The sequence below is a fragment of the Bicyclus anynana genome, chromosome 21, assembly GCF_947172395.1.
Source record: "Bicyclus anynana chromosome 21, ilBicAnyn1.1, whole genome shotgun sequence".
Lineage (NCBI taxonomy): Eukaryota > Metazoa > Arthropoda > Insecta > Lepidoptera > Nymphalidae > Bicyclus > Bicyclus anynana.
This window is the reverse complement of record NC_069103.1, coordinates 14,600,411-14,619,588: the sequence shown is the minus strand read 5'-3', so window position 1 is coordinate 14,619,588 and position 19,178 is coordinate 14,600,411. Positions and strand designations below refer to the sequence as shown.

The following is a 19,178-nucleotide window of genomic DNA, read 5'->3' as shown; positions in this document are numbered from 1 at the left end:
AAAAAAAGTTAAAAAATTAATTAACATAAATTTACACAAATTAAAAACAGAGAAAGAGAAAAAAAAACAACGATATACACTAGGAATTAGTTAAAAAATTAAAGGAAACTGCTAATTTCACAACTAAACTCAAAGGTTATTAATTTTAGTAAGTAACTTAAAGCCAAAAGTAAAATAGCCAAACTTAAAACAAAACTAAGAATTAGATAAAACATGGGTTACACAACCAATGACACACGAAAGGCGGATTGTTAAACAGAACTCTTCTTAATAGTATTAATTAATTTGGACTTAAACTTATACATCTTATCACAAAATATGTCAATATTATATCTTTCTTGGTTAGTTCCCTATATAATCTACACAGCCTGGGTAGCAAAGAGTGGTGAATGTGAAAATTGTAATTATGTTTTTATAAATTGAATTTTCCTCTATCTCTGTCTGTCTGTATCTTGTTAGTTAGAGAAAGAAAGATATTAATTCGAAAAGAAAAACAAATATTATTGTGAAAACAAAAAACCCGAGTGCTTAAGCGCAATGAACTAAAAAAAAAAAACTGAAAAGGTTCTTATGACAAAAAAAAATCATTTAAAAAATATAGAAATTTGTTTTATTATAAAAATTGAAGGGATAGGGGTAGGGTATGGTAGAGTATGGGTAGGGCAGGTGTAGAGCAGTGGTAGGGCAGGCGTAGGGCAGGGGTATAGCATGGGTAGGGCAGGGGTAGGGTAGGGGTAGGGTAGGGATAGTTAAGTTCACATCGAGTTTAACGCGGACGAAGTTGCGGGAGTCCGCTAGTACCTACCTAATAAAGTACACATAGGTAGGTAAAAGCAGTTCTCTGTGTGAATAAGCCAGGTGCGATGCGCAGAATAACGTACCTAACGTTTTTTGATAAGTTTTAACAAATTTCTCTTCTCATAATCAGTTTCTGAACGAACTATATATTATGATAGTCGAGGACAGGATCCGATCCGATCCGATAGCGGCAGCCCTGCGTTGGTGCCAATATTGTCGATACAAACTATACAAACGAGCTGGTTATTAATATTTTATTTCCGTTCGAGGCTCGGTTTCGCAGACATTTTTAGGTTCCAACGTGGCTGTAGCTACCAACGAGGTCAATCACAGCTTCGACTGACGGCGCTCCCACATTCTTGCGTTGACATATTGTAGATATGTCGGTACTTGTGAAATTATACGTACCTACTGTAGTTTGATTGGCACTAAACTCATTGAATTATTTTTGATGTTTTGGATAGTCATAGCTACAGTCAATAGAAAATGTGTGGTTAAAGTTGCGCAACAATCATGTAAGACGGAATTGATCTCCTTTAAAAGTTCTAAAAAAGTTTCTAACAGATCAAACCCGATATTTTGATACCTCGATCACAGATTAATCAATAATATACAGATGTAGTACTGCACATGACGGTGTCGTACCCGTTACGGATAGGTACGAAATTCAAAAACGAATACGTTCTCTTGTCAGTACGATACGAACCGTCGCATCAGTAATTTTTAATAATAATCAGTTTTTAATCATAATTTTAAAAACTGTTCTCAAAAACTAAAGTTTGTAAAGGCTCTCTCTGGTTACTCTGACTTCGACATAAGATTTCAACCTTGTTTGAATTTGGATTTGGACCTTATGATAGCTGAATCAGGTTTAACCATGAGAATACAGACCCAGCTAATGTCTAAAAGGTAATTAGGTAGGTAACTACGAATATGATATTAGAAATTTTTTTTCTATGCCTGTGTTATACCCTGTTCTCTTATGGAGAAAAATAGTTTTGAAAAGTTATGTAGGTAAACTACAACAGCTGTGGTTAGAGCACTTGTTGAACAGAAATGTAGGTACATAGTGTAGTCGTAAACAGTAAAAAAACACATGTTTCAATTATTTTACTTTAATTAAATTGTAAAGCAAACGGAATCATATAATACCCAATCACCGACACACGTATAACCAGACGCACATAAAGCGCACAATCTTAACTGTTAACAAAATTAACAAACGTAAAATATCAATTACATCCTCGTACAACCTACCGCGCAGTCGGCGCATGTAACGCACTAACACATACTTACATACAGCCATCGCTTCGTTACGATACATTTTCCTCGCTCGTCTCACTCTAGCCCGAGCGAAACCGACCGAGAGGAAAACAGACACAGCGTTAAACACACAACCGAACAATTTACAACTCTATTAAATATAAATAAGGTTAAATATACAATAGGAGTAACAGTAAATGCATCAGCGAGCTTCAAATAGATGGCGACATGGAAAAAGGAACGCGTTTGAAATGGAGCGCAGCGATTGGCTGTTTCGCACCAATGGCGGCGAGGGGCGGGGAAAAGGCGCGGGCGGAAGCAGTGTTACCAACTCTCCAAAATATTTATCCCTAAAGTTTGTGTCAAAAACCCCTAAAATCGCCTTAATTATTGAGTTGTAAAAATATAAATTCATAATAATTTAGAAATAATATGCTGTAATATGTTTCAAAAGTCTATATTTAATACAGACAAAATATTACGTCTTTATCTGAAGATTCAGATTTTTTGAAATCATACATGTTGACAATGAATAAATATAACACTTTTTTATTCGATGAAAATTGCCGCCAGTTGCCTCAGAGTGGTTGTAGAATAACGTAATATATATCGTTATAAGTCGCTATGTCAAGAAAGAAATATTAAAATTATCATCAATTTAAAAATATTAAAAAGTCAAAAAATCCCTGAAAATACCCCTAAAAATTTCAGACCCCTAAAAAAATCCCATTTCACTTATTTGCCCACTAAATCTGGGGGGAAAACCCCTAAGTTGGGAACCCTGGGCGGAAGAAAAAGCGGCGCGCGCGCACATGTCACACGCGCGCGACGCACCGCGAACGTGCCGACGTCCGTCACAGATTACATCCGCGGTGAAAGTTTTGACAGTAGAACTATCTGAAGTCGCAAGTTGAACAGCAAATAGCTTTGAAAATAGAAATGGCAGTGCAGGTGTTAAGAAAGTAGAATTAAAAGATATTTTAAATATATTAATAGTGAATGAAGAAAAAGGTGTCTCGTGATAAAATTTCAATTGTATTTGTAAGATTTTCGATTGTAGGTACCTACTACCTAGACTTCGTATGCATGTAAGACATGCATTTGATTTTTAAAGGAAATATTCGTCACGGTATAATAATTGTAAAAAAATATTTTCACAAACCCTAGATAATCGTATATTATAAGAGAGAAACATATTCTTAGGTACTTATCGAAGAAAAAATACATTGAGTAAAAAAAATCCAACGCTTAAGGTTACAAAACAAAAAAAACATAAATAAAGAAATCAAAAGGAAACAAATAACGCAAATGTTGACCAAGATCCAGAGTCTGGAATCGTAAAAGAATAATAGCAATAAGAAAGTAAGTAAGAAGGGCAATAGAGAAGGAAGAAGGGACAGAAGCTAACCTAACCTTATTCGATTTATAACGATCGTAGATCTATCCCGGTAATAGATAAGAAAGTAAAGAAGAGGAGTAAGAAAGGGCAGTAGGAGAAGCGAGAGAAGCAGTGAGAGTGTCGGGGCATGTAAGTGGCAGTGCCATGATGCTGGGCGGGATGGACGGCAAGGAGTACGGGGCGCTGCACGCCGCGGCCGCCGCTGCCGGATACGCTATGGAAGCAGGTATTGTTTTTATAAGATAAGTCATATAAGTACCTACTTTTTTCTATTATATCATATTTTTGCCGACGTTATATACAGGATGCTGGGGAGTATTGCCCATAACTCTGGGGTTACATTCTTTACCGAAAATTAATTGAAAATGTTCAAAGAACATTTGTGTTCTAAAATTAATTTTTCGGAGTAAATAATATTTCTTTTGTAAATAGATGTTAAAATGTGACCCATGGGTATACGCATCCCTATATTATAACGTCGTTCTTAGTTACATTTGTGATTTGAGGGCGCTTCCCTCAAATAGGTATACCTAACTGCTATGTTTGCATAAATATTGCTGAACATTAAAGTTGCAAAGGCGGCCTGCTGGCCTATTTACTAATTTGGTATTTATTATCAATCTATTAAAATAAACATCAAACCAATTGAGAAATATCATCTACCTACAGTCTGATATGCAGTATGCACCACTAGGCACCGATGTAAGATTTGTTACATAAAATCTTAATTTCTTATAGGTACCTATGTCAACTAGCATACGTCAAAGATGGTGAATTAGCATGTTGAACCTAATTATTCTTTTAGTTACATACCGAATGGTACTGTTATTTATAATCACAGGCATTTTTATAAAAGTTACACTTTTACTATCTTTTTCACTCTTTCTAAGCAAGCGTCCCATAGTATAGGTATATTCCATAGCTTAAATGCGATGACATGTCAGTCAATTCGAAGCCCGATAACTATCCCTATTTCTTTTTATTGAGAAAGAATGCAATAAGGAACTTTAGAGCTAGCTTATCCTAATAACTATACAAATCATGCCCACGTGGAGTGGTGGCAAGAATACTGGCTGCATTTTTGCGCTGGACAGCCAGACTGATCCTTTACGCAAAAAATGAGCCAGCCCTTCTGTCACCAGTGGACGCAACTAGCCGCGGTGAAATGATTCGGTGAATTTTTTTGACACCGCGACTCCATGGCCCAAAGGTCTCCACGGCAAAAGGTACAAATATGTAACTCTCAGTCAGAGAGGCATACTTGTGCTTACCGATTTCAACTTTTTCTGCTACAGAATATCTTCTAGTAACGCAATTTAACGGCTGGCATGCATGCATAAGCATGATGATAGTACTATGACAGATCTCCTGTTTTACAATCGCAGCACTCAGCAGCAGCTAATATAGAATCCTTGTTTAATAATTATGCCCGTCACTGGAAGATGTAGCTGCAGTGGAACGCGTTTTTTTGAAGTTGCCTATACTCTTAACTTCATGATTACCTAAGTTATAGCCAGTAGAGAAAACATAAATATGGACGTTTCATATCTTCGCAGCACGAATCAGGATCTTTGAAACATGAAAAGAAAGAAAGTTAGAAAGATGTTCTCTATTAGTTGATATCTCCATAGATGTGAACTAATAGGCTGCATCTTATTTAGATGGAAGTGTGGCATCCCTAAACTGTAGGGGAATGTAAAATATGATAGTGCTAGCCACCTTCCACCACCAGCATCCGATAAGCCTACATGCTTGCATTGCTAACGGGTCGTCATCCGATAAAACTGATCGTGTGTTGGTCGCGATGTGCATCATGCCGATCTAGACCAACACTGGTGTGACTTAGATGGTGAGTGGCTAGACAACGATAGGTTGAGTAGTTTTGGTGTGAGAGCACAGAATATAGTTTAAGGTATACACACACACACACACACACACACACAGAATGCAGTAGAATTAGAAGGTAGGAAAGGTCATCGATATAAATCGGGAAAGGTAGCTAAACAAAACTTTTCACATTTACAATAATATTCGCATTTACAAAATTAGATTATTTTATTGTTCACAAAAGACTTTCGTGGAGGCTTTGGATTCGATCCTCGGTGCAAACTTTATGGAGATTTGGTAACAGATAACATTGTGTAGGAATCTCATGTGTGAGTAGGTATGTCTGAGAATTTTATTTAAATAAATAAATTAATTAAACAAATAAAAAAACCCGACTGCATACATGCGTCCAGAAGTGTATAAAGCAATTAGAAAACAGGCGGGACTTATTAAATAATGTAGAAGAAAATCATTCTATCCAATATCTAAGGTCCCAAAATTAAAGGGTTTTAGGTTGCAAATATTTTTCTTTACTTGGTTTTACTAATCACTATTCTTGATTCTTTGATTCGTGCTAGGAATTGAACTCATTTCTGTTAAAAATTAAAGCATTGCCCAAAATGTGCCAGAGAGGTCGTTGAAAAGAAAGACGAGTGATAGTATTTCTTCTGTAGCTCTCTCAGAAAGGCGGTTTTACGCTGCCTGACTTCTGTATGAGTTTATAACACGTGTAAGATATAGTGGTACTTACCTCCCGAGTTATCGGCTGCCCCCGGGGCGCGGGGTCCTCGCTATCGGCGGGCAAGGGGTCGCGGGGTCGCACACGTCACTCATTCACCGTCTACTAGTCAAGCGTTAAATTGATCTATGAATGTATTTTATGTACGAGTATTTATGTGGCTATAATTCTACTTACAACTACTTCTAATAGGCAGTACTAAAGGATTGTCTTCGACAACAGGTTGGTAACGTCATGTTTTTACTATTTCATCATCATATCTGATAGTGATAAACAGATAGTCAAGATTGTCGTAATAGTGTCTCTACTACCGGTGTATAAGGCAGATTCTAGTGATAAGAGTGGCAATAAACACGGCAATTGCTATTTTTTCGAATTAATCATCCTGATTAACAATTCTATTAATTCTACTTCTTGTGTTAAGATGTTGGCTGATCCATTTAATGATTTAGGTACTTCCAGGGCGTCCGTGACATTAAGAGTGTGCAATATGTAATTTGGTGGTTACAAATGGTACTGGATCTCAGATTCTGGAAAAGTTAGGATTTTTTTAAATTTTCGTTTTGTATAGAAACATAGGTATATATCTTGAACATAGCAATTTTTATTTTCGTAATGTGTTAATTTACTTGTAATTGGGTAAAAATTCATCAATGGTGTATGTAGTTGGTAACTCATGTGTTTACCACATTCTTTTACGCACTGTCAGGTTCAATATTTTACTAGTGATGTTTCTTTGTCCTTTTGCGACCTTTTCTGTCTGTTTTACTTAAACAAACCCTTGGTCCCGATTATGTAATCTTCACACCCTGCACCTGCATGGATGCCACTGGTTGGTCCTAAATAAGACCAACATTGTTTTTTATACTAAATAACTTATATTGTGCACCATAAGATCCAAATAACAAACCAATTTTAAATATACTACACAAATACACATTCCCAATTAAATCAAACCATTTTTTTACAAAACTTTATTCGCCTTACAACAATGTCTGTTACCACAGAACAGGAAAGGTAATTTGTGGTAGTGTGAAAACGCTATACCGAATTATGTTATGACCATCAGTGTGCCGTGTAACCAACCTCTTAGAATTCACAGCTTTAATAGGTTTTTATCTTCAAGTAGGTATTTTTTCAAGTATTGTATAATATTAACTATAGAGTAGCAGTAGACAGCAGGCACTGCACCGCTGCAGCAAGACGCAGACGCTTATCGCGGGTCGCGGGCCGTCAAGGGTTATCGATCGCCGATAACTTCGCCTCACTATTGCTAAAGCTGCCATTAAAGCGTGCTTAATGAGACTTATTGAAAATAAATTAGATTCTTTGATAGCGTTGGCTTAGTTTGTAATAATTGGAAAAAAAATAAGTTGGATTCTGAACAGCGCTCGGGATATTTCGTGACATCTTTTTGTTTCAAATTCTTCCATACCTACCTACCTAACTGAAGACGAAAGTCTACAACCGATTGTCTAGAGTGTTGCCGATGACGTCATCATCATCATCTCATCCTTATCCCACTTAAGTGAGGTCAGTAACATATTCGATATCTGCGTTTTGCAAATTATGGCATATAGGCCTATAGATCTGAGACTCGATCGCTCTATCGCTTATTGAGTGCCTATACGAGTACGAATACCTAGTACCTAGTTACCATTCCCTTGGAAATACAAACTATTAATAATATAGCTATCCATTAGAATTATTTTTAAACTTTGGTTTAGTAGTTTAGCTATGGAAATGTACAAAAGAAATGAACTCGCTTTCGCATAATAATGTATAAAATATCTATGAATACCCACACGGTAAAGTAACACATTGGTTTATGCACGATCGACGCTCGATCTACCAGCAGTTGAGCTCCAAAATGAGGCTTTATACACAATACATAAATTATGTACAAGTTGCGACACCAGCCTGAATTTACCACTCTAGTGTGGTCTAAGAGTGTGACCCGACCGTGCACTTGAAACTTTCTGCTAAAACGCGGAACCCTAGCTAAATGTCAAACCGCCTTGACCATCGAAACCATAAGCACCACCATTGACTATACAACAACAGTAATTATTCATAGTGTTGTTCATACCTACTCATACATCGATAGATTAGGTCGACTTTCGATAAAATTTCTAATATCGTTACGTTACGCGCAGTTATCGCGACGACCCGCGCCTTGTTAGCTTATTATTTATTAACCATTATAATAAATAGTCCATGCGCTATCAATAGGTACACTGTTTTAATTAGAAATCTTTGTAAACATTAGCGTTAGCATTAATTTAAGTGCGAAAGTAACTACCTATGTTTGTGTCTGAATCAATTTGGTGCTGAATAATACCTAACTACCTAGGTACTTATCTATTGTATCTGCAAATTTTCTTGCTACTATGCATCACGCATCAAAAAATATCCTAGGTATAACATCAAGTTATTCCTATTATTATATTTAACAGAACTACATGCAATAAGCCCTAAATTCAAAAGAAGCGGTTTAAGCCTCCTAGGTTTGACTCCGAAACTTATGAACTTATTGGATTTTTAGTTGGATATAAAGGAATGAAGGAAGGAAAATTAAAATACCTATTCGATAATGATTAGTGGACAAAAATTTACAAGTTCGGTTGAAATCCAACACGAAGCAGCTGAGCTAAGAATTGAGGCCACAAAATGATCCAAATAAGGACATATTTAATACAATAATAAAATAATGCTCTCAGCAGCCGTAACTCGAACAGCGAAAGGACCATTAGTAGTTGGTGAAAAAATCAAAGCTCCGTACAAACATACTCGTAGTCTCCGCAAACAAACTAATTGACAGGAAATTTGTAACATTATCGTTGTTTGAACTAATGCTTAGCTGCCCGGCGTTCCCTGTTAAACACATCTAATTCCCCCGTCGCCGCCGGGATTTAAGATTTGATTTTTTACAATTACTGTAAATACGACATTTTATTTACTACAAAAAATTCCTTCATACTGGTAGACATAGTTTACAAGCATCTTTGACTCGTCTAGTTAGTTAGTAGTAGGTAGGTAGAAACTCTACCACCTATTTGAGTGGCAGATTCTACCTACTGAGTAGAGTAGATGCAGCGTACTTAAGGTAGTTACTTAAAAAAAAAACCTTCACTTGCTTAACGTTCTACAATAGAACTGGTGAAAGGAGATGGTCCAAAATTGTATGGAGCCCAGGTCCAGTCATTGTACCCTAGCGGAAATAAAAGAAGATATTTTTTTCTACTATTTTTGCTTATACAAATCTACGAATTCACTTTGATTCTTACGAAATAATATTCATTATCTCCCAAGAATTACAACATTACTATGGGTAATAATGGCGGATTGATGACGTTTTCATTACAGTAATCGATTTGACGTTTGCTGTCAATTGTGATGTCATAGTTGGTCTATGGGCGCCATCTTGATATAAATCAAAAACTTGGGTTTTTATTTTATTTATTTCTTTTTATTAAGTTAGATTTTTTCACTCTAATAAATTATAATAAAATCCTTGTATTTTTTAAATTTTAATGATACGGGGTACAAGAGTGGACAACTTTAATAAAACTTAAATATGAAAATTATAAATAGTAAGTACTTGTCTGTAAACAGAATTTAGAATAAACTTGAAAATATTTTCGATAATCATATTATTCAACAAAAATAATTAGCTGTTACACTCTGCAATTATTAATTTTAGCAATAACAAAATTTGCTTTATAATGACTACGCTCAAATACGAAGCTAGTCGTAGCTTCTTTATGTACGCAATATTTAGTATAATTGTGAATACCTAGTAGGTTAGATAGATCATGTTTCTGTCGTATTTCAGTAAGCTTTTGTTAAAAAAAACTTATAAACGAAAATCATTTCCATTTAGCATGAGTCACAATGCAATGTCAATAGAGCAGTGCAACGAACCGGTGGCAAATAAAAGCATTTCTTTTAGCTAAAAAACAACAAATAAAGGGTGCACATTATCTAGAAATAATAAACGGCATTCCAGACGTAATGAACAGCGTCTCAAGTAGGCAAAGCCTCTGGTAAGCAAAGCTACGTACTCCATTTGTCCGTAAGCCTCCAAGACAAACAAGGCGCATCAGAAGTCAAAGCGTCTCTGTTTGCTTACGTCGAGAAGCGCCGGCAACTACACGGCACGTCACTTTCGGCCTCGGGTTTGCTTTTCAAAAGAGCGTGCAGCCGCTACCGAAACTCGAAACCGATTTATCGACAAACAATACAAACATTCACTTCACTACGCGAAGAAATTTTGCCTTTTGTACAAATAAGGACAACCTCATACTCATTTGTGTGGGCAGGTCTCTGGAGTCACTTTTAAGCTTAGTTTGAATTGGAAATGTTTTATTTGTGAAAAGAGTGAAAACAAAGACTATGTGTCGAGGAAAATTCCGAAATATGTATTAAGGTGAGGTGATAAAGAAAAAGAAAGATAATAGAGAGTACCTGTCTACCGATGTTTTTATTTCCTATAGGCTTTGGGTTATAAAGTTGGTTGTTGGTATATTTTTCTATTGAAAACTACCGCTTTTTGCAAAATTGATAAGGAGTACTTTGCTTGAAGCACAATTTTCATGAGACATATTTTCTATCGGACGCGTCGAAATCTGGATAATGGCTAGAAACGCGTCTACCCTTATCTTTTTGATTTTTTTTACTCTAGATTTAATTGTTAAAGTTTAAAGTTTTTTTATTTTTTATATAAATTGAAATGCCTGAAATAAATACCCTATTATTAATATTAGGCTTTACGCAAGGATGACCTATGTTAGTTTTGTGTTAGACAAGGCAACGATGTCAAGTGATGTCAAGTGTCGCAAATATTACGCACCACAGATATGTCACGGTTACCACAATGACAACAAAGCGCCTGAACACTGGATTCTGTAATGTACTGAGAGCCTGCAGTAGACAGATTTACCTCATTTTATAAAGGCTGTAAGTTTGAAAGTCTGTGCCGTAAGTACGTAACGTATTTTTTTATTAATTTATTATGGAACACGGCTAAAACTCACGAGATTCGACGGTGGGGTACGCTCGACTAGCTTCGAATCCAAATGGGGCCCTTAGTCATGAGCTGGTTTATGCAACGCGGCAGTGAAGCGGCCGCTCGCAGCGCGCGTTGACAGAGAGGTTGAGGGATGGTTGGTCTCGTTTTGTTGTAAACACACCGAACTAACACTATCTTGCTCAATGCTTGTTATTTGTGATATCAAATGAAATAGCGGTTTCCAGCAACGACTAATTTCTATTGCTTCATGTATCTTACATACTAGAAACTTTTCCCTTGACAATACGGAAACCGTATCGAAACGTAAATGATTCATACCCGAAGCTTGAATATATTTTTTTAATACTTTCCTCAACATAATATGAAAAATCATGTCATGAGTTGCCAATTCGATAAACACCGTTAAAGATTCTCAAGGTTTGAAGGGTTGCAACGAAACTGGCAAAAAAAACCATCTGGTGACTAGAATGATTCCTGCAATAAATCAGGTTCTAACCATATTACTACTATAATATACTTGTACGTTTATAACGTAGAAGTATACTATAGTAGTACATAATATGTAATGTAATGAGAAAGCATTACCTAAAAAATATTTATGCTGTTTCTTTACCCACCGCATTCCTGTGGTTATCCCATAGAAATAAAATTCAAATTCTAGTAAAATTGTTATTGGCGAATAATATCTACATCGACGAGTATAAAATACCGGAATGGTATCCCTTTCTTGAAAGCTAGTAGAAAATACATAACCTTGTCAATATTTCATTATACTATAATAAATAATGCTGTTCTTTTATAATTAATTGAAGTACCTACATATTATAATAAGTATATGAATACAATGTATATTATCTCTGTTTGTTCAGAATGTAGATATTTTAAGTTTTAAAGATTACTGCTATACCTAATTATTTTATATACAAAAATATATCTAAAAAGTACCTACAGTAAGGTTAGGTATAGTAATTAATATAAGCACATGATTTTAAGTAACGGTTCAGTTAGCAAGTGACGGAAACTTATGTACGCACCTATACCTTGTACCTACATGTTTTCTGTGCCTATACTCAAGTAAACTTAATATTTTTCTTCTATATTCCACTTACAATCAGATCGAGACTACTATTTCACTGAATATTGTATATTTTCCATATGGAATAAAATATAAGTCAGCCTGCGTCGAAGACTTGTTAGAATACGAGTAAATATTTTTGTAACACAAACAAAGAAACGAGTTTCCTTGTTTGTGATTCTTGCATGTCCGTTAGTGACTCTACCTCCGGTTGAGAAGTATATTCTACTAAAAGGATCTGGCAACAAGCTTTGCAGTTACCTACCGGTACCTACTCTTTCATGAATAGGTACTTAGATGTATACAATGTGCTACAATTGATAATTTAGATATCTAGGGTTATGGCCAATGTCCACCTGTATTGGGCATTTAATTATCAATGGGCTGGACTAAACAAACAAGACAAATCTTTTAGTATACAGTCCTTCCTGTGTAGGTTAGAGATCCTAAACAGATCTAACTCGTAGCTCTCAATTTCCGCCTGCTGGAAAATGCGAATCAAAATAGTTGTGTGTAGTGTAAGGACACAGAATATATACTTATTTTCGATAGACAATTTTGTTGGTGAATTTGTCAATGGTAATTTAATTTGGTGAATTTTGGAAACAAGTCCATGTGTATTTGTCTGAGCATAGCGTGGCATAGCTACTATTCTTCAAAATGATAAACATAAAGTTGAGTGTAGCCGGAATGGAACCCGGGAGATTGCCAGTTAAGTTGCGCGTGCGTCGGGCGATGAGCGGGCGATGTTTGCGCAGTGTGTTTGCGCACGCATTAGCCGTCCTCCGGCACTGCGACAACAAGCGCTACCGTGTGCCGATGTGACCGCACGATCGCACGACCGCACGACCGCACGATCGCACGACCGCACGACCGCACGACCGTACGACCGTACGATCGCGCGACCATATAGGTACGACCTGACGATCAGCTCAAGAGCCGCTACTGTCTCATCGGGCTAGTTCATCATAGTCACAGTAGCTGATGGACGTCCACTACAGGACATAGGCAACTGCCAAGCACCACGATCCTGAGCCGCCTACCCCAAACGTGCTGGAATAGACTTAAACTCTTCAAACTATGCGCCCCGCCCATTGCCACCTCAGCTTCGCGACTATATCGTTGACTTTGGCTTTTCTGCGGATCTCATAATTTATGATTCAATTCAATCACGCAGAGATAGAGTATTTAGTTAGTAGTAAACTGTTAATTTACCTCTTCTTATAAAACTTAACAGAGAAAAGTTGAAAAGTTAAAAGGATCGGAGTCGGATTATCTCTATGACGGGCACTTGGCATAGTTAAGTATTCCTACCTCACTATGCCAAGACGTTCCAAAAAGAGATCAGCAAACGCCGCAGAATTTCAACCACAACCTGCCATAACTTTTTGACAATTTTTTTCACACTTTCACACGATTTTCACACAATTCGCTGTTTTCTAATGTCTATCTCCGATCTCTCTTTGAGAATGAGGAAATAGAGAGTGCACCTGTGTTTGCATACATCACTATTGTTTACTAAAATCTCTAGTCAGGATTTTCCTAATAATTTCCTGCCCAGATGGCTCTTTTTATTAAAGAAATAGCCACCGTGGTCTAGGAAAATTTGATTGAAGAACATAAAATAACCCCAGGAATAAGCAAAAATGCAAAATATTTTAGTTCCGAAATGCGTGGAATGTGAAAGGTGAGGGCGCGCCCAGCTGCGGTGGCTGCGGCTATCGTGCGGTGTGCGGATGTCTAAGAATAGCGCGACAACTCTAAATCTCTCTGCCGTATAAAACTGCCACGACCTTACAAATTGGCGGGCGGGTAGTTACTCTAATTTTTATTTTATGGGGTATAAACCCTTGGTTCACCTGATGACAAAGATGGAAAAGCACTTCAGGACTTCGCTTTTATCGTATTCAATAAAAGCGAAGTCCAGTAATACTTCACTCTCTCTCACGCCAAAGATAGAAATTACTATAAGAATAAAGGAGGTTTTCACCCGAACGGGATCCACGTCACAAGAAAATAACAAGAAGATACAAACATTAGAAAAATATATTGATATAATAATAAATTAAACTAACACACCTAACAAAAATTGGAAATGTAAATTGATGTGGAAATAAACGGCTGTATTGGTATTATTATTAATACTTCACTACACTATCTTGTACGATAGCTATCAAAATATGTTGATGATAATGAGTATAATGATACTGACTGTACAGACAGACAGACGTGTAACAATACCATCTTCCCAACCCTGGGCTTGCAATTTATACTGTACATTTTTGTGAATTTCTTGGAAGAAAGAAAAGTTTAAAGTCAAAATCAAAATTTATTCATTTCAATTTTAGGACTTTACAAGCGCTTTTGAGTGGTACGTCAAGGCTTTCCACTACACTAACTAATACTATTGTATTTGTAGTGAATCTATTACTTAGTTGGGAATCTACTAGAATCTACTGAGAATAAGTATTCAACTCCGCAGCTATTTAGCAGCATTTGGCTGGTGGGAGGCTTTGGCCGTGGCTAGTTACCACCCTACCGACAAAGACATACCGCCAAGCGATTTAGTGTTCCGGTACGATGTCGTGTAGAAACCGAAAAGGGGTGTGGATTTTCATCCTCCTCCTAACAAGTTAGTCCGTTTCCATCTTAGACTGCATCATCACTTACCATCAGGTGAGATTGTAGTCAAGGGCTAACTTGTAAAGAATAAAAAAAACTATAGATACGATTGTTGTAGTTTCAGCATCTATATCAAAGTTAATGCCTTACAAGTTACTACCTTCAAGAAGACTGTAGTTAGCTACATAATTCGTGATTAATCAGTCAATGATATTACATTTTTTTTAATATAGATAGATTCAATGATATTATGTCACTTTGAACTTTACTAAGCACGTGTAATTGATAATAGACATTCATACTAGTTATCAGCGGAACAAATTAGGTATTATTAGAATTTAGAATGAAAAAAGTTATCAAACAAAGTTGAAGGTCCGATACAGTCGCCTCGTGTAAAGAAGCTCTGATACATTTGTTCGAGTATCTAATTATGATAGGCATTAATTGATTAACGAAATAATGTGTAACGGGATTGTGAATCATTTGGATATTTAAATTTACAGGAAATGTTAGTAAAGTGTAAATGTAATCAGTCGCTCGCTGGATCGCGTACTGAGTGCACGCTCGCTTCAATCGCGTTGCCGTATCTATAGTCAGTATATCAAGTCTTAATAATAATGTTCTCGTGTGGTCGTTGTAACTCCGAATTTAATGACGGTGCTCTCTGCTCAATTTGCCGTCGTCACTTCGATTTTCAATGTGCAGCGATCACCGAGTCTGGATACCGCAGACTCGGGAAAAATAAGTCTTCATGGAAATGTCCGCAATGCAAGTCCGGGATGTCCAGCCAGGAGTCAGAGTCCGTCTCACCCTCAGTCATCACAATGGAAAAGCTGCACGAACAATTGCTCAATATCACCCAGCAATTAGTGCCCTTGCGTATCTTGGCGGAGGACGTTAAACTGCTAAGGTCTGACGTAACGGACTTAAAAGAGTCAGTTCAGTTTGCTCATGACTCTATAAAAGCCTATTCCGAAAAGGTAAATCATCTCGAGTCCAGTGTTGAACAGCTCCAGAAATTGGCTGATGATGTGCCTAGACTACAAGCTGAACTGAACAGACTGAGTGCCGACAAACATGAAAGGGATCAATGGTTGCGCATGAATAATGTAGAAATTAAGGGCATTCCTTTGAAGAAGGATGAAAATTTATTTGAAATAGCTATTCAATTAGGAAACCTTTTAGCTAGCCCGATTAAAAAAGAAGACATTAACATGATTACTAGAGTGCCCACCTATCAGAAAGACTTAACAAAATCAATAATTGTGTCATTTGTCAATCGCTACGTCAAAGAAAACTTCATTGCTGCCATGAGAAAACGTAAATATATTACATGTCAATCGCTTGGGTTTACCGGCACCGATAACGTCTATGTCAATGACCATCTAACTCCTTATTATAAGAAGTTGTTAACGAAGGCGAAATCACAACAAAAGAGTGTCACGGATTTTCAATTCATTTGGGTAAAACACTCGAAAATTTGGGCCAGAAAAACAGTGACTTCAAAAGTCTTTACTATAAATTCGGATTCAGACTTGTTAAAAATTTGTTAAAACATTTAAAATACTTTTTTATACCATCTGATCTTATTTTTGTTATTAACATAAATATCATATTTGTGTATTATTACTCTGTGTTTCGGTCGAGTGGATTTGACTACACATACAGTTTATTAGCTTGCTTACGTCTTTACGCTATAGTTTTTATTGTTTACCCGCAGATGAGAAGTTATGAAATCGTGACTGTGACTTGTTTTTCTTTATTGAATAGTGCGTCTTTTCGATCAATTTGGTGGTTAATATTAACGATAATAATAAAGCATAAATCTATTATGGGCGCACATGTTAATGGATTTGTATTTAAAGTGGTTTGCTTTGGTACTAGGGTTGTAATATTTCTGGTTTTAATTTGTGCACTATTAAATAATCAATACTTAACATTACTTGCATACGATGTATATACGTCAAGCTTTGTTGACTTAAAACTATACTACTTGTATATATTTCTATGTTATCGATTCATGTATTCCGTTTGTGATCTGACTGTGTATTGGGTTAGTTTTGATTGTGATTACTCTGTCATATTTTACTATTTATTATATATATATATATATATATATATATATATATATATAATTATTGTCACAAATAATTTATTCATTATAGGTTATGACTCAAAGGTTCTGTATTAAAAGTGTATTACCAAAATGTTAGGGGACTTCGCACTAAAACTAATGAATTTATTAGGTCATTGAGCTTATCTAATCATGACATAATTTGTTTATCTGAAACGTGGTTAAATGATCAATTTAACTGTGAGGAATTATTTGATGACCGCTACTGTGTGTGGCGCAGAGATCGCGATTATATTAGAACATCTCAATTACGCGGAGGTGGCGTGGCGATTGCTGTCCACAGAGACCTTATAGCGGAGCATAATCCAAGCTGGTCTTCCTCAGCTGAAGACATATGGATCACCGTGCGATTAAAACGTTCACTCAATGTTAACCTCCATCTCTGTACTTTGTACTTGTGCGAGGAAACCATAGGTAATTCTTTCCATACACAACTAATTAATTTCTCTGATAAATTAGAATACCTTATGGCCACTCACCCTGATGATAAGTTTTTAATATTAGGTGACTTTAATATGAGTGCCATTAATTGGATATTAGGCTCCGATCATGTCTTACATCCACATTATATGACAGCTAGAAACATTACTAACTTTATTGACACACTTAACGTTTGTAGCCTACGTCAATTTAACTCAGTGACTAATCGGTTTGGTCGTATTCTGGACTTGGTGTTGTGTAACGATAACTATATAGCTGTGTCTAACTGTTTAGATCCATTAGTTCCCGAGGACCCATATCACCCATCACTGGACATAATCATTAGTTTTCCTGTTGAAAAGCATCTTATCCCTTGTAATAGAATAGTTTTTAACTATAAACGCGGGGAATATAACAAAATCAATGAGGAGTTAGGCAGTATGAACTGGCATGAACTGCTGTCAGTCAACGACATAGATTATGCGGTTCATCTTTTTTATAAATTTGTATATGGCTTGCGTGATAAATACGTACCTAACCGTATGAATAAACCTAAGAAACGTTATCCGATTTGGTATTCTGGTGAACTAATTAAAATTGTAAAGGAAAAGTTTAAATATCACTCTAAATTTAAGATTTATGGCAATCTCGATGATAAATACGAATTTGAACGTTTACGTGACAAGGCTATAGAAATTGAAAATATATGTTATAAAACCTACTTAAACAAAGCTGAAAACTCAATAATAACTAATTCTAAATTTTTTTGGTCCTACATGCATAATAAATCAAAGCACAATCATATTCCTTCATCTATGACCTATGACACACGGAGTAGTGACTCGGGTGAGGGTATATGCAATCTCTTCTCAGATTATTTTAGTTCTACCTTTTTGAGTCGGCAACCTGCCTCACTGGGCACTTCGCATAACTATGTTGCACCTGTAAATCTTGCGTTTAGCGCAAGTGATATACACAGCATAGAAATAACTCAAGATTTAGTATATAAAACGCTTAAATCACTTGACGTGAATAAATCTGCGGGGCCTGATCACTTGCCACCATTATTTTTAGTAAATTGTGCAAAATCTCTGTCCTATCCTGTTACCTTACTATTCAACAAATCACTTCGAGATGGCACTGTTCCTTCAATTTGGAAGTCTGCCTTTATTACACCTATACATAAAAAAGGTGCCAAGCACATAGTTGAGAATTATCGACCCATCTCAAAACTGTCTGTCTTAGCGAAAGCAATGGAGCGCATTGTTTTTGATCAGTTATATTCAGTCATTAGGTCACGTTTCAGTCCTTATCAACATGGATTTGTCAAAGGTAGGTCCACAGTATCTAACTTAGTACTCTTTACTGACTTTGTGTCTGAGAAAATGGATAATCAAGAGCAAGTAGATGCAGTTTACACAGATTACAGCAAAGCTTTTGATAGAATTGACCACGACCTACTACTAATCAAACTTTCTATGGCCGGAATAAGAGGTGACTTGTTTCGATGGTTCTCTTCTTATGTAAAAAATAGATGTCAAGCTGTGGTTCTCAATGGTTACACGTCGCATTGGAGTAATGTACCATCCGGTGTCCCACAAGGTTCTTTGCTGGGGCCCCTATTATTTATTATATTTATTCATGACATTGATGCTTGCTTTCAAAATTCAGAATTTTTGCTCTTTGCTGATGACATGAAGATTTTCAGGGTAGTGAACAATCTTAATGACCAAATGCTTTTGCAGGATGATCTATTTAGACTTGATCGCTACTGTAATATAAATAGACTAGATCTCAACGTATCTAAATGTTGTACAATTAGTTTTACACGAAAACGTAACGTTTTTCAATCTAATTATAAAATTAAAG

The 19,178-nt window shown here is 36.3% G+C and overlaps 1 protein-coding gene across 1 annotated transcript in view; it reads left to right on the top strand.

The window, feature by feature from the left end:
- Window positions 1-2,887: 2,887 nt before the first annotated feature.
- LOC112050541 (paired box protein Pax-1) overlaps window positions 2,888-19,178 on the top strand; it is a 34,122-nt gene continuing 17,831 nt past the window's right edge. The window contains exon 1 of the mRNA XM_024088829.2: window positions 2,888-3,686. Coding sequence (XP_023944597.1) covers window positions 3,605-3,686 — 82 coding nt within the window. The 5' untranslated portion in view covers window positions 2,888-3,604. The remainder of the gene's footprint in view (window positions 3,687-19,178) is intronic.